General features: G+C 46.4%; 9 protein-coding genes across 9 annotated transcripts in view; 5 read left to right on the top strand and 4 right to left on the bottom strand.

Annotated features, from left to right (window-relative positions):
• The window catches only part of SERLADRAFT_411256 (uncharacterized protein), a gene marked incomplete at both ends in the record, with an annotated part of 3,437 nt that extends 3,214 nt beyond the window's left edge, over positions 1-223 (bottom strand). The window contains one exon of the mRNA XM_007323090.1: positions 3-223. Within this exon, the coding sequence (XP_007323152.1) occupies positions 3-223 (221 nt within the window). The remainder of the gene's footprint in view (positions 1-2) is intronic.
• Positions 224-1,327: 1,104 nt separating this feature from the next.
• On the top strand, positions 1,328-5,404 carry SERLADRAFT_453070 (uncharacterized protein; the record flags this gene model as incomplete). The annotated part of the gene is made up of 18 exons (XM_007323091.1): positions 1,328-1,438; positions 1,496-1,558; positions 1,615-1,755; positions 1,819-2,220; positions 2,286-2,291; positions 2,352-2,377; positions 2,454-2,482; positions 2,569-2,592; positions 2,692-2,755; positions 3,227-3,266; positions 3,329-3,373; positions 3,592-3,679; positions 3,766-3,955; positions 4,064-4,276; positions 4,360-4,377; positions 4,442-4,957; positions 5,004-5,174; positions 5,249-5,404. 16 exons carry the CDS (start codon positions 1,328-1,330, stop codon positions 4,650-4,652), a joined length of 1,671 nt encoding a protein of 556 aa, XP_007323153.1.
• A 4,166-nt stretch (positions 5,405-9,570) lies between these two features.
• Positions 9,571-10,410, top strand: SERLADRAFT_442543 (uncharacterized protein; the record flags this gene model as incomplete). The annotated part of the gene is made up of 1 exon (XM_007323092.1): positions 9,571-10,410. One exon carries the CDS (start codon positions 9,571-9,573, stop codon positions 10,408-10,410), a length of 840 nt encoding a protein of 279 aa, XP_007323154.1.
• Positions 10,411-10,965: 555 nt separating this feature from the next.
• Positions 10,966-11,205, top strand: SERLADRAFT_373805 (uncharacterized protein; the record flags this gene model as incomplete). Its single annotated transcript, XM_007323093.1, has 1 exon — positions 10,966-11,205. The coding sequence occupies one exon, from the start codon at positions 10,966-10,968 to the stop codon at positions 11,203-11,205; it is 240 nt and encodes a 79-aa protein (XP_007323155.1).
• On the top strand, positions 11,196-12,673 carry SERLADRAFT_352180 (uncharacterized protein; the record flags this gene model as incomplete). The annotated part of the gene is made up of 10 exons (XM_007323094.1): positions 11,196-11,253; positions 11,311-11,421; positions 11,470-11,548; positions 11,603-11,678; positions 11,763-11,799; positions 11,873-12,017; positions 12,091-12,144; positions 12,206-12,288; positions 12,340-12,494; positions 12,548-12,673. 10 exons carry the CDS (start codon positions 11,196-11,198, stop codon positions 12,671-12,673), a joined length of 924 nt encoding a protein of 307 aa, XP_007323156.1.
• A 256-nt stretch (positions 12,674-12,929) lies between these two features.
• On the bottom strand, positions 12,930-13,880 carry SERLADRAFT_363668 (uncharacterized protein; the record flags this gene model as incomplete). Its single annotated transcript, XM_007323095.1, has 3 exons — positions 12,930-13,357; positions 13,418-13,563; positions 13,628-13,880. The coding sequence occupies 3 exons, from the start codon at positions 13,832-13,834 to the stop codon at positions 13,162-13,164; spliced, it is 549 nt and encodes a 182-aa protein (XP_007323157.1).
• Positions 13,881-14,159: 279 nt separating this feature from the next.
• SERLADRAFT_477966 (uncharacterized protein) lies at positions 14,160-15,671 on the top strand (the record flags this gene model as incomplete). The annotated part of the gene is made up of 6 exons (XM_007323096.1): positions 14,160-14,559; positions 14,614-14,785; positions 14,849-14,949; positions 15,002-15,086; positions 15,138-15,469; positions 15,523-15,671. 6 exons carry the CDS (start codon positions 14,541-14,543, stop codon positions 15,564-15,566), a joined length of 753 nt encoding a protein of 250 aa, XP_007323158.1.
• Positions 15,672-15,908: 237 nt separating this feature from the next.
• Positions 15,909-18,450, bottom strand: SERLADRAFT_442547 (uncharacterized protein; the record flags this gene model as incomplete). Its single annotated transcript, XM_007323097.1, has 14 exons — positions 15,909-16,441; positions 16,496-16,509; positions 16,566-16,636; positions 16,690-16,721; positions 16,784-16,797; positions 16,930-17,066; positions 17,132-17,477; positions 17,534-17,594; positions 17,640-17,898; positions 17,953-17,970; positions 18,031-18,091; positions 18,142-18,152; positions 18,213-18,232; positions 18,294-18,450. 14 exons carry the CDS (start codon positions 18,448-18,450, stop codon positions 15,909-15,911), a joined length of 1,734 nt encoding a protein of 577 aa, XP_007323159.1.
• A 1,095-nt stretch (positions 18,451-19,545) lies between these two features.
• Positions 19,546-24,596, bottom strand: SERLADRAFT_453080 (uncharacterized protein; the record flags this gene model as incomplete). Its single annotated transcript, XM_007323098.1, has 16 exons — positions 19,546-19,855; positions 19,911-20,099; positions 20,154-20,266; positions 20,327-20,758; positions 20,814-21,109; positions 21,166-21,637; positions 21,693-21,833; positions 21,888-21,905; positions 21,963-22,059; positions 22,113-22,304; positions 22,358-22,713; positions 22,763-23,464; positions 23,523-23,543; positions 23,594-24,089; positions 24,141-24,237; positions 24,491-24,596. 16 exons carry the CDS (start codon positions 24,594-24,596, stop codon positions 19,702-19,704), a joined length of 3,882 nt encoding a protein of 1,293 aa, XP_007323160.1.
• Positions 24,597-24,609: the final 13 nt, after the last annotated feature.

Consider the following 24,609-nt stretch of genomic DNA (forward strand, 5'->3'; position numbering starts at 1 on the left):
ACAATGCCTCCTCGTACGTGCACCAGTAGCCACCTATCTCCTCATCCTCGTCGTCATCCTCCTCTCGTCCTCCTCTCTCTCGTCCTCCTCCTCTCCTCCTCCTCCTCCTCCTCTCCTCCATCACCACCTCACCACCACCACCCTCTCCTCCTTGCATCACTGCTGCTGCCACCTCATCGCCACCACCACAGCCACACCACTTGAGGGAGGACCCAGGCAACATGCCAATGCATTGTCTAGGCCCTCCCTCGAGTGTCCACCTCTGGAATTACCTCCTATCCCCATGCACTCACCATATATGGCAAATGCATGAGGCATTAATTGTTCCATGGTTTGAACCCGATTTAGTCTGGTTTGGGGTTCAGACCAAAGTGTCCAAGAACCAAACTGAACTGAACTTTGGCATCCCTAGTTCTGTACAATGAGCTGAGATATAGACTGCCCCATAGATGAAGAATCAACTGACAATTCCATGGTCATCCTAAACAGATGTTGTGGATGAAAACCTTGGAAAGCCTGCTGCAGGATGGCCTCCATGCCATAAATAGGGTTGTTTAGTAGGTAAACTGATCATATTGATACATGTGTTCTAGCTTTGTAGGGCCCTTCATCTCTACACCCTATGACCACCACCACCAGTTCAGCATAGGCATTTTATGTCATCAAGCCACCTGGCACTATAAAATTGGAATTCAGCATCTTCAAACCACCTGGTTTGACAATACTGCAACACCATATTGTGATTATTTTGTTACTGAACAGGACCAAAGGCAGGTGGGCTGCCTGGAGGGCAATGACATTTTAGAGGATTAAGTTATATGTTTCATCATGCAGTTCTGGCACCAAGATTTTCCCACAGCATTTGCTTGGTGACTCCGCGTCGTCTCCGCGTATCGTACAACGGCGAGCCTGTGAGCCTCCATACCACGGTAATATGTCACTCACCGAGCTAAGGTTAACGTATTGATGTCTGTACTCAATTGTCGGGTGCAATTGTCGACTTTTGGGGTTCATATTACGAAGGGACAAAATTGGCCGCTAGTTCGGACTACTGTAACCTAACGTCTGCTCTTTTCAATTGAGACACCTGTGTTGACCTCGTTATGCCAAAAAGACTATCACTTTGATGTATTTTACATCTCCGCTTATCACTCTGTCCTTCAGGTACGTCTTTTTTTATTCAATGACGCGCGGGCGTCTGTCTACTCGCACTTATAGCAATCATTCCGAGTCGGTAAGTCCCTTCTGCCTTGAGTCCTACTTTCAATATCGGTCCGTACTCAGAGATCTCTGTCTCCACTCGCTTCCTTCATCGTTGGCACCCCCCATGTCTTCCATAGCTGAAGATGAGCAAAATCTCGAGGCCCTTGGCTACAAGCAGTCATTCAAACGCGAGTTTTCCAATCTAGCCACCATCAGCTTTGCGTTTAGCATAATGGTACTCGCACTTTCATGCTCTATCACTAGCGCCTGTTAATTTATCGAATCTTTGTAGGGCCTCTGCTCGAGTGTTGCAACCACATTCAATACTCCTCTCCTTCTCGGCGGTCCAGCCTCCGTATGCACGTCTATCTATACCACATCTTTTCTTGTCTCCACTCACCCTCTCCTTAGGTAACATGGTGCTGGATAATTGGCTCTTGCATGTGCTTCACCCTTGGCTCCAGCATAGCTGAAATCGTTTCCGCTTTTCCCACCTGCGGTGGTCTTTACACAGCCTCTGCCCAACTCTGTCCTAAATCACACCGTGCGGTTGTACGTCTCTTCGTCCTTTCTCATTAGCCTCTAACGCTAACACCACTGCGCGCATTAAACTAGGTCGGTTGGATCGTAGGCTGGCTCAACATCCTCGGCCAGGTCGCTGGTCTCTCCTCCACAGAATTCGGACTCGCCAATATGATATGGGCAGCCGTCTCCATCACGAATCCTAATATGACCATCACTCCAGGAAAGACCGTCGGTTTATTCACCGCTCTCCTCTTTGTTCACGGTGCGCTCAACTCGCTCGCAACACGCCATCTCGCGCTCTTCACGCGCTTCTTTGTCTTCATCAACCTTGGCGCTACTGTCGTCATCGTCATCGTCCTTCTCGCGATGACGAAGCGCGAGGATATGCACCCTGCAGGGTATGTGTTTGGTTCAGAGGGGATAGTGAATCAGACAGGCGGATGGCCTAATGGGATAGCCTTCCTCTTTGGCTTGCTTAGTGTCCAATGGACGGTGCGTCGCGTCCCTTAAAAAGTTAAAGCAACAACGTATTGATGAACCAACTACAAACACTACAGATGACGGTATGTGATACGGCTCTGATCGTATAACTGGCTCTCATTATTTATCTCCGCGGACATCAGGATTACGATGCTACTGCTCATATATCGTAAGTCTTTGATGGTGGCTCTGTCGTTGATACATTTAGCTGACCGGTAACCATGTGTGTGGGCCACCACTTACAGAGAAGAAGTCCGGCGAGCAGCATATGCAGGTGAGATCAGCGCCACCACAGTTCATCTCACCGCCGTGATCACTACAGCAGCTAACTGGACTTTCTTTTTGACTTTGATTTTATAGCACCAGCGGCTATTTTCATCGCAGGTGCGCCGTTCACGGATGTCTACGCTATTACATTCCCGAGCTGACACTTTATCCATCATGCCTTGATCCCTTGTCTCTCACCAACCTTTTTTCCCCTAGTCATCGGGACGGGTATCCTTGGATGGATTCTCAACATCGTGCTCGTCCTCTGCTCCGGTCCGCTGTGAGTGATATCTTCCAATCTTATCTTTTCTTGGGCATGTGGTGTGGGTAATTTTCGTAATTCTTGATTGGTTTGTTGGTTGTTTTCTCCAGTTGGTTTGCGTGGAGTACGATTCATGATTCGATTTGATTTGTCCTTTTCTGTTTTCTGCTGGAAGGCTTTATCAATAAAAGATCCCAGGATCCGAAATGTGGTGAAACAGGTTACCATGCATTGCATTGCGCGTGCCCCTTGATTGTCGAGGAACGAGCACGATGTTCCTGTTTTGCTTGCTTCGTTTGGACTAGTTGGTGCACATTTTGTCACTTGTCTCTGTTGGACGCATCTATACCTTGTCCGTGATTCATTCCATCGCTTTGTGTGTTAGATCTCTTCGGCTTCATTTCGTTTGTCCCCGTTGTCGTTCTACGAATTTCCCTTGGTGTCATGAAACCCTCGAAAGCAAATTGTAACCTCACCCGATTCTTGCAGAGAAAACTTGCCCGGCCCATCCGACTCGGCATTCCTTGAGGTGCCTACCCTCTCCTTGTTTTACCCTTCACATCTCTAACTCAAATTCCCAATGGCGTGCAGATTATGGCCTTGCGGATGGGAAAACCAGTCGCGCTGTTCCTCTGGGTGAGTGGATATTTTCATGAATGATAATCAGGTCTTTGGTGTCGGAGATTTTTCTAGCTTCGTGTGTTGTTTCGTGGACGTATGCGTAATAACTGGTGAATTATGATTAAAGATCGATGGGATAGTTTTTGGCTCTTATGTCATTTCTTTAACCCCTCGTCATCTCTATGATCTTCGTCTACCACATTGTCTAACGCAACTGGGGATTTCACCAACAGGTTTTCGTTTGCCTCACTGCCTTTTTCGTGTGCCAGACAGCACTGCAAGCGTGTTCTCGTACAGTGTACGCCTTCAGTCGCGATCACGGTATGTGCACTTTGTAGCTTTTCTTTCCCCATGCCAGCCCTTCGTCATGGCAGTGCTCGTCATAAGCCACTTACTCTGCTCCATAGGCCTCCCAGATAACGGCTACTTTGGCCACGTCGCCAAACAGACGCACACTCCCCTTCGCGCAATATGGCTCACGACGATCCTCTCTATCTTACCTGGCTTGCTCGACTTGGCTTCACCTGTGGCTGCTGATGCGATATTCGCGCTCACGGCTATGGCGCTTGATTTGAGCTATATTATTCCCATATTCTTGTACGTTGAATGGTTTTTCTGATGCATATTTCTCTGTCGTTTTCCCTTGTTCTCTTGCAAAAAAAAAGCCCCTCGCATACCCTAATTCACTTTTTGCCTTCCCTTCAGGCGTCGGCTTTACGCGAACCACCCGGAGGTGCATTTCCGTCCAGGACCGTTCTACATGGGTTCCGGATTTCTGGGATGGGCAGCGAATGTGATGTGTATATCGTGGACGCTATTCGTTTGCGTTATATTCTCGCTTCCTAATGTCCTTCCTGTCACGAAGACGAACATGAATTACGCCTCAGTCATAACGGCTGGTGTCGTCATTCTCAGCGGGTGAGTCTTCTCGTCTATACGTTACTATTGCGTAAAAGTAAAAGAAATGTGGCGCTCATGCTGATTTTTATTGTGCATGACAGTGCATGGTATATCGCGAGGTGAGTGCGAGCTTGATTCATGAATCTTCCAGCTCAGGTTTGGCTTCTATTTTTCTTTGTCTAGTGCACACCGACATTACCATGGTCCCACTTCTAATATTTCCCATGACCCGAAACCAATTTCGGGTGCTGGCCTTGGACCAGACGACGACATCCCGAATTTTGAACGAGATGAGGACGACTCTAAAAGTGGCCATGTCCAGACTTACAGTCGAGAACTTGATACTAAGGATGGTGACCTTGGAGCACGCGCAAGTGGGGGTAGGAGTGTGTAAATGCTTGTTGTTGATTTCGGTTAGTTTGTTAGCTATGGGCTGTTTGGTGAAGGGCGCGAAGGGAAGACGGGGACAGTGGGTATATTGAGATAATAGTGTTTTCCCACCGCGATCATTGTGAATCGACCCTGTAGGTCGGTCTACCGGTGCCCTCGTCATTCGATGGGGACCACATATCACGTATTTTGATTTATGTGGTTCCTACTCTCGAGTCAGCTTTCTTTCTTGAATACAATCTGTGTCCAGTCTACCTGTTGTCCAGCGATAGCATTTGGACAGAAGTCCTGGGAAAAGATGTACACTCAGTGAGTCGCGACTTAGCACTGTAACTCAGTACTCAGTAGCAGACAGTGATTTGTAAATTGGATACTCAGGGCAGCTCCGGATCTGGCATATATGTCAGACCCGCAGGCCATGGTATGACGTTGGGAACGAGAGTCTGAGCCAAGGAGTGGGTGCGTGGACTCCGATGTTGACAAACCATGTCCTTTTCATTGCAGCAGTCTGTCAACATCGCATCACGTACGTCCGCATATTTCCGTACTATTCTGATGCTTGTACTCACCATGAACCCGATCAAACTCTCAATACATCAGAGCGACACGCCCTGTTTCCCGTGGATTGTCCACAGACTGTATGGGCAAAGCGGCGGCCTTCTCGTGCGGAAGTTCGTGGAAATACTGGTGCGCCTCAGCCCTTCAGGCTCATCTTTGCTGGATCATCAGACCTCAAGTCTCAGGCCTCATGAGTCGCAGTCGCAGCTAGATCCCGTCGGATCGACGACGGACGCCAACTTGGAAGTGTGCTAGTCTCCGTAAGCTTCCATGGAAGAAGGAAGGGCGATCTCACGCAAGTCCTGCTCACCTCCAACTCATTTTCTTCTATCCTCTGTTGCATAAAATTCAAATGGCAGAAATTGTTCATTTTGTCTCGTCTCATACCAACTAAGGCCTGTCTTGAAGAATGTCCGCAAGGCTTATACCTTTGTACGCTTTAGCTGGAGACCACCCGAGGATGCTAGTGTATGATCAGTGTGTGATGTATGAAGCGGCGAGTCCTCCCCCCTCCCTTGTGTAATACCTGCTAATCTTTGATATCTTCTTGAGATAGATGCCATTATCTACATCCGTATCAGCCGGGACGCTTTCCTCATGCTCGGTTATTTCCAACAACTACCAGCTCCTATTTCGTGATACTGTGCGAAACCCGACCTATCTGCATACCGTGCACTTCCGAATCCTGTCCTCGAGATCACTAATATTATAAGTGTCGCGCACAGTCTCGCACAGTAGTATTATGCTTCGGCTCGGATGCTGAAAGCATATCCGACTAATAACGACGTAGACTATCCCCATTTGCATTGGCTCCGAGCAACGTCAGCGCTAGTGTCATTACTATTCAAGTTTGGCTAGCTGCGATTTTCAAGTAGGGGATAACATTTTTACTAAATGCTGTTCAACATTGTTTTTGCTGTTTCATGGATCTGCTACATTCAGTTCTTTCAGTTCTTTTCAATCACACACCTCGCCTGAATGAAACCATGCCCTGAACCTGTTTGAAATTCTCAACAGCTGTACAAATCACCTTCCCTATGCAACGTCTACACAACATTCAAGGCAAGTGCATTACTAGCGATGAGTGTGTGAGCACTGTCTGGCCCTGGAGCCCATCGTTGATAACGCTCTGATCGGGATGATAATATATTTCAGGTAAAATAAATAGCTTGTCAAGAAGCACCTCCAGGGTCGCCCAGAACTTGAACTTGCGTAGCAGTCCGCTAGCCAATTTCACTGGAACTGAACAAGTTGACTAACACCCAATCGCACCGACAAACCTTGGAATCAATGTCTCATCATTCTGCTTTGGCCGTAGCTTGCCTTGCCAAGCACCTACTAAACGCCACAAGGTTCTTGGGTGAGTGAGCAGTACTTTGAGTACCACTTACTTGGGAATATCACATCTCTTTTGGGGTACTTTGGATTGCCAAGCACCTAGTAATCGGCCCACTGGAGCTCAAGAGTCTCAATCCTATCTTACTCGCGTGAGTGGAACCTGAGTCGATGAAACCCTCTAACGCTCTCCTGGTACTGATAAACTAGACACATCCTTAAATTAAGCAACTGAATTACGTTGATACTTGAGCCAAGACATCTCGCGTAATGAAAGTTAGGTTCTATCTTCAAGCCAAGTTCACCGGTTCATATGCATATTTCCAATGTAAAAGAGAACAGAGCGATGGGTTTCGCAAAGGGAGATAGATGACAGCATTAGCGTTCAAAACCTGATTAGAGGATGGTATATCGATTACACAGACCTCTACAAATTGCGTAATATCATTAGCATTACGATACGAAAACGTTATAGGCAATGAACATACCCAGTAAGTAGCTAGATATCAATCTCTTTATATTTGATACGGCCACGATACACAGCAGGCAAGCCATGACCTAACGTCCTCACCTCATGGCGCGGCTCGAGTCAAGTATCCGATGGCACCATTTACAGTGCTGTATATCTTCTGATAGATTACCTCGCTTACACGCTTCCCATCCCCACCGCCCGATCCGATATGGCCCCATTGACATGGAAGTAAAAACGAAAAAAGCTCAAATAACTCACACTCACGGGAGAAGATGCCAAACAAGGAAATTGCAAGCCGCTGACAGTGGTAGGTCCGCTAGGCGCAGATGGAACATGTAAGCGAAAAGGTCACGAAGTGAAGAAAGCAGAACCGAAACTCGTGGTGCAAGGAGAACTTGAAGAACTGAAAGTATCCTTTAAGCTTGTACCTGGTAAAGGACATCTCAACCGGTGGAGTCAGGGGACAAGAGCTCCGGCCCGGACAAACATGGGCGTCAGGGGTATAGTGACTGAGAACGCTGGGGATGCATGTGTTGACGCTCAGCACAACTCCTGACCTCGAGCTTCAGGGCAGAGGCTACTTTGAGCATTGTAGTTAACACAGGAGATTGTGAAACACCGTCAAGCAATCTTTCTTGTACTCGTCGTAACCACACTCAGAACGGTGTTATCTGAGCCGCATCAAAATCCTCATCAAGCTGGTCCAGGTTAGTCCAGGTTCTTGGATGGGACACTTGTTTGGTGAGGAGTTGATCGTCGGAGCTGGTGTGAAGACGTGACAGTGCTGGAGAAAAAGCGATACCCAAGCAGATACTAAAGAATCAGATCTGACAAAAGAAGTCCATTGTACCGAACGTTCATTCCGCTTAAGCGAGGATAAGCACGCCACGTGTAGAAATCAGCAGACCAGAAAGATGCTCGAATATCCATCTGCGGATACCAGAATTCATCTTTCATCTTCAACCAAAGAGCCAGAAACGACGATGCACTCACATTCACAATGAATCCGCTATAAGGAGAACCGGAGTTGATTGTCCACCGCGAAGCGCCACTGAGTAACCTTGAGTCCAGAGCAATGCAAATCGAGGTACTCCTCGAGACGTGTAAAAGCAGATGAGCGAAGCCTTCTTGCTTGGGAATATTTGAGAGTTCTGCCCTTCAGGAACAAGCCATACGCTATGATCGCGATCAGACCAAAGTTTCCTGTGACAGATTTATATTTAGACATTGTCAATCACATCTGTCATAACGATCGCAAGAGAGATACGTAGACATAATTGCCAACCAATGGCATCAATCGCGCAAGCACGATGTTCCAGGGTTAAGCGTCCGTGTCGCCAGTCGCGCGACTGGCAAATCTTTCGAAGAATGTTCCACGGAGATATGTGGGCCAGGAACAAGAATACGATGCCCGGTAGCTGCGGGTAAGGCTGCAAAAACTGAATACGAGGTCCAGAGTACGTTCGATGACTCCCTGTATACGAAGTGCGTCTTTGGGTCTTTGATAGAAGAAGGTATCATGACACATTACGGGAATCAGCTGGAAGCATGGGGAAGCACGAAAATAGTAAGGAAAAAGGCAGAAAGTAGGAGAAAATGCGGCGAAAAAGGACTAGAGAAAAGACTAGGGAGAGTCTTTGCAGTCCGGCGGGAGCCAAGGATGCAAAATGAATTGATTGAGAAAATACGAATAGGGTAGATAACAAAGAAGACATGCCGCAAAGAAGAGCGCTCAGGTAATAAGGAGTCAATATATCAGAGGTATGGTGCCATGAGTGGGATGACGAAATGACAGGGAGGATACTTACGGGTGAGATGTTGCCGGAAAACAGAAAACGACCGGAAGACGAATTTACAAGCTCACGACGAGTAAGTTTAGTGACTGAATTCGGTGTTCGGGAATTGGAAAGCACCTATGCACTGAGTTCGAAAACAGTAAGAACTTACGCAAAGATCATATCCGAAAGCATGTTGGTCGGATCCGGGTAAGCAGGAACTTGGCAGGATAATAAGTAAACACGTTTGAGGGGACTATGCATGGATGGTGTTGACGCGGTGAGTTAGCAGAACACTGCCGCATCGCAAGCTGTGGTCGTGAGTAAAAGAAGAGATTTACGTTGGAATCGGTTCAAGTGAACAAAGGAGAACATAGAGTGGGACCTGAGGGATGCATTGGACTGACAAAGGAGAGATGCATAAAGAATAGCGGTGAAAGAGAAGAGAAAGGAGAGTGCATGAATCCGCCACTGCAATGTTCTGTCTCTTCAGCCACAGAGCGGCCACTGTGACCGGTGTGACGCGGCAGCACCGGCGAGCACCGGGAGACTGCCATATAGGGAGAGATGGCGGTGATCGCTAGAGGTGGCTCCGGGATCATTCCGGGTTTGATCTGAAAAAAACGACCAAACGAGTGGCAAAGTTGTCTTAATACTCCTTCAATCCCATTCCTCGTCTATAAAGCCTTCGTTCCCAATGCTCGTCTTCTGCTAACCTCTCCTCCGCTCGTCGTCGTCCTTGACGTCCCCGACGCACTTCCCTCTTACCATACACCTCCAGTATGTATACCCCCTCGTCGTCTTCCCAGCCCCGCCCCATCCTCAAGCGCTCCCAGTGCGCTCCCCCTGCCCACCATCGCTCTCTCTCTGCCGATAAACTTGTTCACTTCCCGCCCTCCCCCACCCTCACCCGCACGTTCTCTGCCCACTCATCCACCGCATACGACAGGTCTCCTATTGTCGTTACCCCCAATTCGTGCGCGTTGCCAGAGCGTGGATGTCCAGGGCGCACATACACCCTTGAGGAGGAACGCTCTTCTTCTCCCATCCTCATGAAGAAGAAAGTGTCCAATAACGGTATTCATCTTCACCCCCGTGCCGTCCCTCCTCAACAGGATCCTTACGTTCGCCCATCGCATCTTCATTACCACCAAAACAATGCCGACGATGATTTCGAGCGTTCTCCTCGTTCCTCATCATCCCTCCCGCCCTTAATTCCCGACCTGTCTTCCTCAGAGTCGGACGAGAGTGATGGCTTCATCAGCCCTCCCCCTGAAGCATACCACCCCTCTCTTGTGCCTGCTCCGTCAATACCAAAGCCCCGCTCTCGCGGGGCTTCCATCATGTCCTCTGTCGCCAGCATGTCGGAGCAAGGCACTCCAAGTACTCCTACGCCTCTCTCCTTTTTGCCCCACCCTCCCTCGCCCGACGATGCTCACAAATCTCGTCGTCGCAGGCAGCGGGATCGGTCACGCGAACGTGAGCGCGAAAGAGACAGTAAATACGACGTGCATGCTCATGAGGACAGGAAGAGCAGAGCGTCCTACAAGCCGCTTGGGTTGTATCAAGGTTTCTCAGCTTGCTCTATTGATGATTCGGCCGGTTGTTTGGGAGGGTTCTGATATGTATATATGATCTCACCATGGACATTGTGCATATTCTTTCATATAGATGAGCGGTTACGGTACGCAGCTAAAGCACTCGATTGATATTGTCGTTTTGCTTGTTACCCTTAATACGATGTTTAGGTTCTTATCTGTTGTATTAGTTGACATAAGAATTTGCTTCACGTTAATTTTATCCGATTTTTTATGATTTTGGCTGTCTGCAGTGTTTTATTGTCGCGGGACTATTGGGAGTTCGTCTTGATTGATCAGTTACTTTGCTCCTAATCACTGCAGTGGTGTATGTAAGCGTCACGTCATTTCCCATGCCATTCATTCACTGACCCAGAAGAGCTAGTGCGTGGTGCTCGTGTTCGGCCGTCGCTGTTTCAGTACGCCGGGATGGGAAACACATTGGAACAAGTTCAGGCCCTTTCCTGGGATTGTGTTCTCTTTTGAGGTGAGCACTGGTCTTGATCCGATCTCTAGTCATGTTTCACCAGGTAACGATCATTCTCATCTCGTTGTATCTCCCCAACTTATGCCAGGTATACAGCTTGCTGTGTGGAAACCATGCCACTCGCATGCACAGGCAACGTACCTCCACTGGCACGAGACCGCGTTTTTACTGAGCTTTTTTCCCAGTTCAGTTCTAGTGGGCCCATGAATAATAACGTCGGGCCGTCGGGCCTCCGCAGGAAACTGACGCTGGTCACATTCAACTTCAGTTTCGAGGATAATATAACATCAACGTTTGGATTGGAACCAGTCACACGAATTCTAGTGCACCGTGCATCCACAGCATGTCGTTAACGCCCAGGTCTTTCAAGCTGAACACAGGGGCAAGCATTCCAGTGATCGGTAAACTTTAGAGCGCCTCAAAAAGCGCCTGCTTACTTATCTACCGTTAACACATAGGGTTTGGTGCGTGGGCCGGAAGAGATCCTGCCATTCAGGCAAAGGCGACCTCATGGATATTCGCCGCTATTCAAGCCGGATACAGACATCTAGACACAGCATGGATATATGGTGTGCATATTTTCGGATTACGGAACTCGCGTTAAGGAAGACATGCAGGTACGGAGAAGCCTGTAGGTGACGCCATAAAGGCCTCTGGGGTACCTCGCGAAAAGCTGTTCGTCACAACCAAACTTCCGTGAGTTTAACAGACACGTGTGGCCCCTCTGTCGTCAGTTATCAACGTCTCTAGATGGAATCATACAAAACGTGTGCAATGGTCAATAGACCAGAGTCTCAAGAACGCAAACCTAGACTATTTTGATCTGGTAAGTGCATAAACCTCGGGCGAGACTCAAACGGTGTGCTTCGTCTATTGTATTGTGCTGAATATCCTGTACGGATATATCCAGTATTTGATGCACTGGCCGCACTGTGTAGTTCATGATGGTGTGTGTGCACGCGCATTCTAATTTTAGCCCCACCAATGTTGCTGAATACCGTTTTCTTTTTGCTACGGCAGAAAAAGAACCACGCCCTCGCGATCCAGATGGTCAGCTATTACTTGACGACACTGGTAATTTTAACGAGACCTGGGCCGAAATGGAGAAGGTTCTCGCCAGTGGTAAGGTGAAAGCTATCGGCGTCAGCAATTTTTCTATCAAGACGTGAGGCAAACTATCATCTAATGTATGGCACAGTTCTATTGTTAATTATTATTCTATCCCTACACATCAATAGATTGGAACAACTTCTGACAACTGCATCTATCCTTCCAGCTGCTAACCAAGTTGAGTAAGTGCACGATAGATGACTTCAAGCTGCGTGTTGCGTTTGAAACCATCACATTCGACAGGATGCATCCCTATCTTGCACAGAACGACCTCCTAGCTTTCTGTAGGGAAAGAGGAATCCTGGTTACAGCTTACGCTCCCACCGGTACGATTATTTGTTGTGTGTAGTTGATACACATTTATAGTTCCTGCCCAGGGTACACGGTTGTGCGCGAAGATACGACAATTGCAGAGATTGCAGTTAAATATGGGGCAACTCCCACACAAATCATCCTTTCGTGGCACGTAGGTCGTGGAACAGTCGTCATTCCAAAGAGTGAGAATATTGAACGGCAGAAGGAAAACCTCGGGGTGTGTCACATCCCAATATCCATCTTTTCTCACTGTCTAATACCAGGCATTAGATCCTTGTCTTACAGCCAGAAGATACTCAGCGAATAGATGATCTTGACAGGAACCAAAGGGTATGCAATAAACCAGATGAAGTAGGAAAGGTATGGGGGTGGACAATGGACCGACTTGGGTGGTAAATGTGAGATAAACATTAATTATCTATGAATGGCTAAGATTGATATGGAGAATTGTGATTAAATGCAGAACGCCGACCGCATATAATCAGGATTATGGCCAGATCATTCAGTTCATTGAGTAAACATTGTTATATTGTTACATTTATCACAAAATGGTTTCGGTTTCTTCGGGAATAGTATGCAATGGGGGACAGATACATAGAACTATATAGCAACATTATGTCGTTTCGGAATGGCTGCTCTGAATATTTCAAAGAGATTCTCCCAATATGATAGCGAGCGGATTACTCATGCCAGAAATATCTCTATCGAGAATGTGGTTTTAATATTGATTAGTAACAGAGATTTCGGAGGGCGGTATGTGGGGCAAAGGAGGGCCATTCGCGTCGGACGCCTGCACTGGCACTTGACTATATGGATCAGATTTTTGATAGCGGGTCCGTGGCTATTGAAAAGACAGCATTCTGGAGAAACTTAGATCGTCAATGCTATCTTTGGTCACGATCCCTCAACCACGCCCTGATCCATTCTACGATGCGAGCTACATTGGATTCCATGTCTTCTGTAGACTCGCTCTTGAGTTCCACGATGATTTCTTTGGCATACGATGCGCGCGCTTCCTCGAGAACCATCTCCATGATCTCCGCCTCGTTATTCTCTTGGATTTTCTTGAGGGAATAGCCACTAAGTAAATGAGTGTTACTTGGAACTGATGCTTCTGTAAGGACGAGATATAGCACGTACCGTTTTTCTAGTCGCTCCCATAGTTGAGTATGATTACATTGAAGAACAACAACGAGATCAGCCCATCTCTCTGGGAAGACTTCACAACTGTGCCAATCAAGGATGATTCCACCTGATGTAACCAGTGGCTCTAATTCATCGAGTAGCTGTCGATGAAAATATGTATTAGGTCTTCATAATATCGGTAAACATCGGAATGGTAATCCTCACTTTGTCCTCGTCTACGGTATAGCTTTGCCAATCATCATCGTAATCCTCGTAGAGGCCATTGTCTTTTACTAACTGGCCCACATTTATATGTTTCATTGTTATGGGCGCTTCCTCTGAAAGAAGCTGCGCATGAGTAGTCTTTCCAGTACCAGGGGTTCCAGTTATGACGATCACAGGTGCTTGCCTGCTTGGTGAGTCTGAAGCCATGTTGTTGATCAACTAATAGGAATATTTTGAGGAATACTTCTGAGACGAGCCAGACTTATTGGGAAGGCGCGGAATAAACCGCGCTGAAGCCACTTCCCAAACAAACATCTGGCTCGAGACTCACACCCACAAAATTACCGTGACATGGGTGTATCCCAAGTCTACCTCTCATAAATCTTTGCTATCTTTTTCCACTTTGAGGGTGTGGATGTCCGTTTTTTGACTTCCAGTATCGGTTTCATTTGATAGTACTCTTTCAATTCAATGCAACGTACTTCTTTGAGTTTACCGAGTCATAATTAATTTGGACCCACTGGCGGATTGCACGCGACAGTTTATCAAATCTGGTTACCTCCCAAGTTCAAGTAATTGTTACGGTTCAAGTCATGTTGTTGGGCTAAAGCTTGCAGCCATTGTTCTTCGACAAGACTTACGTCAGGGTGTTCGTAACCGCCATGAATCAAATACAATGGGGCCTTGTTTCAATAAACACCAGTCATGTCTCTACTAGTATCTTCCCAGTTTTTCATATATGCATTTGTCGCTCCTTCCCTTTCACCCATCTACTTCGACTTGATTTCCTCTGTCCCGGATATTTGTACGCTATCACGGTGCTGGTACACCCTTCGATCATCTCTAGGCTATCACTACTCAATCATTTCTCGTTATCTGGAGCCTCTGCGAGGACCTGCTCAAATTACATCTAATGCTTCCTCCTCGTGCCTGTGAGCTCCCCGTTTACAATGTAGTTTTGCAATGACCCAGTAATGGCCATTCAGATGTTTTCATTGGTCTCAATGCTCTGCGTATCCTCAGCATCATTGCTCTACTACTGGTTTTCTCCAGTAGTATTGTTGTAATGGTTCATGACATTGAAGCGGTCAATCGATACGTGGCAGAATCAAGCAACGGTACCGAACCTATAGAATATGGTGATTACGACTACATTCCGTGAGCACCAACGAACTCGTGTATATAACATTCTATTCACATACCTTTCTTCCAATATTTCAGAAACAGTACCGTTCCAAATCAACCAGCAGGGGCCTTTTGGGCAGTCCTCAATCGATTGCTAATTATTGGCCAAGTGGTGGTTTTGATTTTGTCGGAACTCGGTACGATTCTCTCCAACAATTCGCCAGTTCACTTCTCTTACACTCATGGCAGGGTGGCCATCTTCTTTTTTTATACGGTTCTTCCCCGTCCTTGGAAGAGACTTTGGAGTCGGTGCTTTGGGAGTGATTCAATGCTTGTAATGTCCTTGCGTCATTTTGCGTCTGGCTTTGTTCACCATTCGCTTCAGAATCGGTGCCTCCGTCCTTTCTCATTTTATCGATGGATTTGCGCTTGTTTCAGCATTTTTCTTGTTTTCCATCGGGTGCCTCAACATACTAGGTGGTCTCATATTTCGAGAGTCATCCAGGGCTAAACGTTCGATCACATCATGGCGTGAGAGATCAAAGAATGTCTTTGCGTCACCCATCGGAGCCTTAGGTCGTCCTATCGCCACGATTTCTTCCATGTTTGATTCCAAAGAAAAATCATCGAACCGTTGTCCAACTTCACCACCCTCATTTACTGCCAAGGTGGGACACGGATTTGGGAGCATAGCTGGAAAAGCTGCCGCCAGCCAAGGTGCGTATTCAAGCAGAATTCATTATACCCATATTTAATAGATTATGATATAGGGTTCGTAATAAACAGGCCTGTCGAGTCCTTCCCTCGGCATTGAATCGAGCCAGTACCATGATCAAGCAAAGCATAATCTAGTTGTATTAGTCCCGTTGTATTTGAAGCACTGATGAATGTCCAATGAATATGCGTAAATCAGCTTTATCTTGTGTGGTATTCATGCATGATCTTATGTACATGCATCAATTCGTCCATATTTATCCTGAGATGAAGATATTTTTAAGATGTTCACGGTATGGTATGAGCATAGTACTTCTCAATTTGACAGCCAGTACAATTACATATCTTCGAGCAATATTTAGATAACAACCAGATCATCCTCCAAGTTATTCTAGCACCCCATACAAGTCACAGTGTTGAACTTTTACTGCAATTGAGAAATTCACCGTCCGAATATGAGCTGTGTCATCAGTCGCCTACTGGTCTTGCAACAACCGTGCACACCCCACTCTATACCAAGGCCGAAGATAACCCACGCTATAACAATTACCACCAAGCTAGCGATCACAGAGCCCCAGCGCGTATACAAGGATAGGCTCGAATCGATCGGGCTTTTAAGGCTATGCTCCAAAAGCTGCAGCCGAAGTATTCTGTCCTCCGGTGAGGTCTCCACAATCTCGACGTTCTCTTTCAGGGTATCACTAATACTGCTGGTGCTGCGGTTACAACGCCACAGAAGTTCAATTTCTGACCCTAATCTTCGTGGACGAATCTGTGACAGCCGTGCCGCAGGCAGAATTTGCTTCCCGTAAGTTGTGTAACATGCGAGTAGCAGAGCACCGGATACCAATACGGAAACAAAAGCGTAAACGAGCCATAGAGTCACCGAACTCGCAAGAGACGCGGTGGGAGAAAGGTCCTGAATTTTGCCTGCGGCTGTGACAATGATCACAACAGAAGCTTGGACAACGGACTCTGGAACACGACAAGCGATAAGCTGTGGAGTGAATTAATGGTTCGAGGACTCACTTTTAATAGCGAATCTAAAAAAGAGGTAAAACATCAGCCATGGAGGCCAAAGGAAATAGACTATGCTCACGCTGTGGCATAGAAACGAGGATCTGGAATAATGTTGCGAATGATTTCTACTTGAGGTGCCGGTGTAATACTCTGCAGCCAGAAGATTATATCGTCCAAGAGCAAACGACATATTATCTACGTACCTGAGATATAGCGTAGAGTACATAAGCACAAACTGTACCGAACATCTTCATACTCAGCTTCAATTGGACATTACTAATGTTAAGAGTCACGTACCAAATGCCGGAACACTGACAGAGAATTTGAGCAGAAGCATCGACAGCAAAAATGCTAGGCCTGACAAAAACACTACAGAGTTATTATGGGAGGATTTTTTACGTGGTTCAGTGTCAGTCGTTAAGATATAAGGAAATTAAACGAACAGATCGATATTCGGTGCCCAAACCTGTCGATAAAGATACCCAAGAAAGGAGTTATGCCCACCGGCAAGAGAAGGTAAAAGCTCGATACCCAGCCACCAACCACAGCCCCCTTTTTTAGCCTTTGTTGTGCGAACTGCCTGGAATATCAGAATAGTCCAACAGTAAATGAGGTGAAACCGAGGCTCTCGAAATAAATAAATACGGACGTAGATATCGACAAGAAAGACTGCATGCCCGAGTTTTCAAAGACGGAAAAGAGGACGACAATCCAAAACGTAAGTGGAAGGTGTCGTACCGCCGCAATCCTAATGGCCGTCGATTTTACGGTCCTAGCGTCTGTATTCTGCTTTCTGTTACGAGCAGTTTGGTCTATGACATTATACTGCGACTGTAAGTATCGATCCAAGAGGAACACAGCTATTGCACATAGAAAGGAGAAGAGGCTAATGGCAGAACTGATCCAAAGTGGCCATGCAAAAGATCCTAGTTTTTTTGAAATCACATTTGCCGTGCTTTGTCCTACAAATTGAGCCAAATTTGCCATTGACCTTGAGGCAAAGTTTCAATACATAAATAAACGTATTGGTGGTTGATTTGGGCCTACCAGATCATTCCTTCATGGGGAAGAAGAAGGTAATAAATGTAATGCATGGGAGGATCAGAATCTGGTTAGTGAGATTGGATTTTTGATTGGTGTATTATTTCCTCACCAATTGAAAATGCAAGTCCCTTCCCGGGAGCGAAGTAGGTTGCAAAAATCCTATGTTGGGCGTTGTCTAGCGAACCATCGCCAATTGCGGCGATGACTTTGCCGGCGATCAGAACATTGTAGCTATTCAGATGGTTGGTTGCTGAGCCTGCCTCTATCAAAGCTCCTGCCAAGTGACAAAATGCCAATATAACTGTCAGCAGCGGACCGCCAAATCTGTCTATGACAAATCCAAAACCGATACAGAGAAAAGTATTGATCTGGAATCAGGGTAAGACCATAAACTTCGAAGTAGTAGATGCTGAGGTCCTCACAAGATTAGTAACAGATACCTGAATGCACCAGATAATTGTGAGCTCTTAGTTAGTGTATGACAAATAAATGGAACGTACCAAAGCAGCAAACTTGGAGTTATTGATATCTAGATTCTTTTCAATTGTCGTTTTGAGGGCACTAGGTATCGCCTGAGCTAGTAAGGAAGTTTTGAAAATGGAATAGCCTACGCGATTAGACCCTGGTAATCAGAAAAGAATATGAGACTAGTATTTTAAATGACAGGTGGCATAGCACATACATTTGACCAATGGTTTCCAACTAATCAATCGCGAATTTTAGTACCTTCTAAGGTAATACTTTTGTGGAAGGATTGACTCACAGGTACACATGCATGTGAGCACAATCATGGTAACCTGCCAGGCGAGAGGAAGATTTGGCCTGGGGGGTCCAGCCAGAGGATGTGCATGGGAAAAAGATTGGCCAGAGCAGTCTTCAAGGTCAAGGGACTTTTTTTTCTCGCTCTGTTCTGGCTTCATATCATCAATAGTAAGTACGATATTTGACAATGTAGAGGATAAGTCACAACAATGTGAAGGGGCTGCTAAGAGCAGCTAGAGCAAGATTGTGCAACCCTCGTCTACTTATAGTGTCTAGTTATATGATTAATATGGTGGTACAAAAAAAAAGGGAACGTCGATACCTAAGACAGGAGCAGATGGGAGACTTGGTCCTTCAACCGCCTATTCGGTAAACATGACCAAGGCTGATCAGCCCATCATTCGCAAGTATTGATATAAAAAATATGACAACGTTATGAGATGTCAGTTTCAGGATTGCTTGGAAAACAGGCCCAGTAACATCACATGGCACGTTGTTTATCAAGGAATCTGGTCGGAAAAGTTAGAGAAGCTACTAGTACAGAGCTTGTCACTGTGACATGTGGATCTTGTCTAGAGTTGGTGAATCCCATCTAGATAGATGCGAGATTATGGAAGAGGCCACCTCAAACGGAGACAAGAAAACAACCGAGCGTTATAGTCGTTCCCATATCCACGGCAATGTCATCTTATCTGATAAATATGGTAGATCCGCAACCCCAAAAAGCCAGCCAGACAAAGAAGTGTGCTAGTTCTAGATTCCAGCTGCTATAAGTAGCAGAGAAGGGAGGATCGCAAACAACAGGCCCCACTCAATCCCCTCCGTTGGGTTTTCAGTCTACTTGTGGCACTCAAACTGCTGCGACCTTAGTCACCGCGATGACAAGCAGTAACATCGACATGTGCACCAGATACGATATGTTGAAGAATAAATTCAAGACATTAGGCTTGAGCTTTCATGCATACAAATCCTAAAATAATAAGCCCGATAGGTGAGCATCGACATGCCTGAGCAGCGAAAACCTTGCAAAGCTTGAGCCCAAGTGCATCACACGTCAAACAACGAACATGCAAACTTGGCATATTACAGCATTACAGGCTCACAGGAGACGAACACATGACTTATCGTTCCATACCTTTAGTGACCCGGTGTTTCACTGCGAGATCACATGTACACGACCCGGACACTACACACGCCCGATGTCGAACGTCCCCCCAGAAGTTATCGATATCATCTTGAATATTATCTTGAAGAATCAAGGTGGTTTCAGGCAAAATAACAAAGTGCCTCTCATAAATATAATGTCCCAAGATACACGTACATACGGATTTAATATGTGGGGTAGCAAGGATTGAGACCGAAGGATCTGAAGGTATACAATGACAAGGATTGGTGGCAAGCGAACATATTCAAGCTTTCGAAGGTATAGGCGGGACGGGTGGCTGCTGGGCTTGCCTAGGACGCTGAGATCTTCGAAGCTGGTTAGCCTGTGCTCTTTCTTGTTCGGCTTGCATGGCGGTCATAATCTGTAACTGCTGGGCTATGAATTCCTGGGTGTTGGCCCTATGTAATTGCAGTAAGCACAAAATGATCATAATCTCGAATATTTTGCCACTACCTCATACGAAGAATTCGCATAATAGTCTCCCCATTCGAAACTTCCTTTTCTTGCTTCTTCTCTTTCTTACGTTCCTTGATTGTGCCCAGGTTGCGTTGATTATATACGCTCTTCACCCTCTTCTTAACGGGGACTGTTTCGCGTAGACTCTGTTGCATCATACGTACGCACTCCTCCATGAGAGCATCCCTACAACAAAGAATCTTAAGACACTCGTAATTACAGGCAAGGAGTGGATCTCACGTATGCCAGTCATAGTAAAGTCGGATCGAGACCACGTCACGATATTTCTGATTTTGCAAAGCCTCTAAAGGAACTGGTCCTTCCCCGCCAGCATAGAAGTAATCTCGCAAGAACTAAATGAGGAAATATTATGCGGAGAACAACACATGGGAAAGAATTCGTATAATTCGTACCTTCAGCCACTTAAACACGATATCAACTTCTTTATCACTCAAAGGTTTCATATCGCTGGAAACGTCTGATAACGGAGGGATCAACAAGCCTTCAACCACTGCCAATATCTCCTTCCAAACTCGTGTCATGACCATCTCCTTTGCGGTGTCGCTAAGATATGTGTTTAGCGTTTGCAGATTAGCATCAAAATAATCGAATAGAGGCACGATGGCGCGCTCGATTTCTACATCCGTTAAAGCCTCAGGCCTTACGCGGGACTGCTCCGAGCTGGGTAACGGTATCTGTATCTCATTAGAATTTGATCCGAGCGCAGAGCGATAGAGAGCAGTGACGTTGCCCAGCGCCTTGTTGTAATCAAGCCCAAGAGTCCCAGCTTTAATGAGGGTCTTCAGCACATTCCGCGATATAGATTGGCGTATGAATGGGGCCATCTGGGAACAATGGTCAGTCCAAATTTTAGCGAGGACAGTATAGAATGAAAATTGCCTTGTCGATGAAAATGCGAATCATGTCACCCTCGCTTCTTTTCAAAGATCTGAATGCACGACCAAAAAAGAATTGGATATCATCTTTCTCTCCTTCCATGCTAACACGCAGTAATATGCGACCTTGGCTATCAAGATTTATCCATAGATCGTGGGTCAAGAAATCTCCAAAACGCCCGGGATCCAGGCAGATATAGCCTCTGCCTACTGTGTCATGTTTCCCGACTAGCGCACGGTCCCGGACGCTAGCCATGAGCCAGAGTGGCTTCTCGACAGAGATGTCAAACGTTTCGTCCCCTAAAAGACAGACCGATAATTCAAGAACCAGTTTATATATGAAAGCGAGAGCTTACATCTTGGATTTAATGTCTCATATATAGTGCGAGTTTTGGCTAGGCGATTACCCGCTTCGTCACTAAGTGTGATGAAAGTATCCAAAAACGATGATGGGCTGCTGTCCAGGGGCACCAAACCCTCTGCAAGAACGATTTTAACAGCGAATAAGAAGCGCGGCCGCTCCGCCTTATCTGGAACGGGAGGACCATGGTTCTCAAGCGTTTCAGTTATCTTGTCTGCCTGCATCTGATTATACATATTATCCAGTAATTTGCGAGCGGCTTCAACATTGTTCAGCTTGACACACGACTCAGGACGGAAGTTGAATGGTTCCACTTTTTTCTCGCCAGGAGTTGCTAGCTGCTTGGCTTTTTCAAGCCAGGCTGAAGATTTTTGGGGCTGAAGATAATCCGTCGGTCGGGGGAACATTTCCGTCATGAACAGTTCCTCCACGCTTCGACAGTATTGTTCCACTGCTTTGGAGATGGTCTGAAATATCATCAAAACATGAGCGCATTCATCAAGTCAGTAAGCTTTGCCACACCTTTGCCAAACTTGTGAAAAATCTAGCCTCCTGATAGTCATCACTCCACTCTAAATCTTGTAAGAAGTTGATGGGGCTGCGGAGAGAATCAAAAAGGTCCACAATGGATGAACTATGCCCTTCGGTATTTTCAGCTTCGAACTTGGAATGGATCAAAAGTAAGCCACAATTCGGTTCACCATTGAACAAGTGTACCTTATCTGCGGCGATGGCCTATTTATAACAACGTTAGCTGTCTGAAGGGATGGATGGTAAGTGTTTGCAACTCACAGCCTGAACCCAGTGACTAGTCTTATTATCGGTATCCAGCAGCCATTGGCGAACATAGGGCTCAAAAAATACGCCAAGTCCAAAATCTACGTGTCCTCTTGCGAAACATGTAATGAACTCAAGAGTATTCGTATATGCACGGAAACTTACTTGGGGCAAAATGCTTCATACATCGACAAGAGTGTTCTTGATCTGCGGTACAACGTAAAAATATCCTGTATGGGGACATCAGGAGTAGGGCCATTCATCGATGATTCGAATAAACGTTTTGAAGAGTTCTGAAGGTCAGCAACAAACAATGGAATCTGCACATCTACCACCAGAGAGACAAGATCAATTTGTCTGTGTGAGAACGATGAGAACCTTGCATATCCACGTCTAGCATCGGCACATACCCAATTATAGGCTCTGGGAAGCGTTTGTCGAGTTGCTTTGCCGCCTTCTCCAACTCGTCCGTCATCAGCAAAAGGGGCAGTGCGCGGTTAACACCAGGTGCTGCCTGCAGTTCGTGCATCTTCTCCTCGTAATAGTGTGCAGAAACCACTTTGATCCGTTCTTGTACGTCGGCGATGCGAGAAGCGATATCATCGTCGAAGCGCTCTATTAAGCCGCTCTCCCGTATATGTTCCAATGTAGACAAATACGGGTCTACTTCTGATCGCTTGATATTAGGTACTGCATCCATCGAGTGGTACAGTGAAGAGAGAAAGATATTGTAGAGAGTACCATAAATGCTTGCCAAATATTCGGACTAATTGCAATGTGAATAGTGAACAGCACCAAGGAGATCAGTGACGTACGTCTTGAATGGACCATTTTTCGATTTCCGTGTCCTGTACTGCTTTGGAAATAGCCTGCAGGGCTTCAGGCACACACTCCATCGGAACTTCGCTCCGCTCATAGAACTCTTTGATGAGATCCAGGAAACAGGCTGCGCGGTATGGCTGGCCTATTCGCCACCGCAACGCACACTCATTAATGAGTTCTACGTGTGGGGCACTAAGAATGCTCAAGGGCACTTCATCGGCATCATCAACCTCAGGACTGGTCATTACCTCCAGATCAGCAATGAGACAGTATTCCACTAGACGCTTATAGAACTTCTTGGGATTCGGGGGAATGTAAGTGAAATGGTGTCCCACCGGGACCTCGTCGTCCCCACCAAATTCTTCATTCACCGTCTCTGGGACACCGTCGGGGTTACTGCTGCTACCAAAAAACGACCGCCTGCTGCTTATGGATGCATGACGAGAGGCAGCTCCTGGAGACTCTATGCGAGGAGAATGGATGGATCCTGGTCTACCGCTAGACGTTGAGACCGAGGGTAAAGCATCAGACGGGGTGGACTTCGCCAATTCTGGATTGAGGGACACTAGTTCCAGCATCAGTTGGGACAAGTGCGATGTCTCTAAAGATCGCCAATGGTTCCATGCGCTATCATTATCAAAGTCCTCTCTGCGACCCGGAAACGGTGCACCGGCGTTGATGTTTTTCGAGCACGTCTATTGGTACATAAAAAGATAAGCAGATCGTTGAATCAAGTATCTATGCATTACTTACTTTCAGATCTGTGAGAGCGGCCTTACAAACGAAATTAGTGTTGCGAGTGATAACCAGTAATAGTACCTCACCTTTTCTGTACAAAACTTCCTCATCCGATCGACTTCACCTTGCATGGCGGTCTCTGGAATCTTAAAAAGTTGAGCGACCACCATAACGACAGACATGTCTATAGTATTCATGCTGATCCCTGGTGGGCCATTGAGAGAATCACGATCCCGGGAGATAGAAGCAGAATCGTAACCAGAGTCGCTGGGGGTTTGTTGGGGCGCTAACTTGGCCTGATATATATCCAATCTTGAGTTGAGTTCAGGTGAAACATGGCTAACGCCTTTCAAGCAATCGCGAAGCATCTTGACAAACTGCGCAATCTGGTTATTTAGTTCGACTTTCCATCCGTCTCCTGCCAGGGTCGGCTCCTTTTTCAGTACACCGGTGGCATGTGTGGCGAACATCAAGATCAATTCTTCTATTTTCCTGTTTTCCTTCATCTGGCGACGAAAAGCTTCGTTCATGAACTGGCCATAGAATACGGCCATCGTTCTCCGAACCAATTGATCTGAATAACTTTACCTTATGCTCAGTCATAGAAAGATTCCTAAGACGTTAACCACGTACGCTGCTTCCTTTCCCATTGCGATATCTTGCAGCTTTTGCTCCAAAACTTTCAGCAGCTTTTCGGGAAACTTAACACTCTTTGGCCCATCTCTGATATCTTTGAAAATATCGCCGATTGATATGATGGAACTGGATATTGCACCAGATAATTTCAGATAGTGTTCTTTCTCCTTAGACTCTGAGGGGGTAGTGTGGTTATCCTGAACCTTCGGCTGGGTAAGATGATTGAGAATGCTGAGAATGACATTGGCATAAGACTGAGTATAAAGACTCGTGTTCGTATGTGGAAACTTACGCTACACGTAGCACATAGCTATAAATGAGGACGTCAGTGATAATAGATAGAAGACAAAGAACAAATACGAACTCGAATAGCTCATCATCTGTAACGCGGTACTTTGACAGACGCTTCTCGTGGGCAGTACTATCGTAGCTTCGTCTGGACAGAGTGGACATGGATCTCCGTCGG

Source organism: Serpula lacrymans (assembly GCF_000218685.1).
Source record: "Serpula lacrymans var. lacrymans S7.9 unplaced genomic scaffold SERLAscaffold_14, whole genome shotgun sequence".
Taxonomy (NCBI): Eukaryota; Fungi; Basidiomycota; class Agaricomycetes; order Boletales; family Serpulaceae; genus Serpula; species Serpula lacrymans.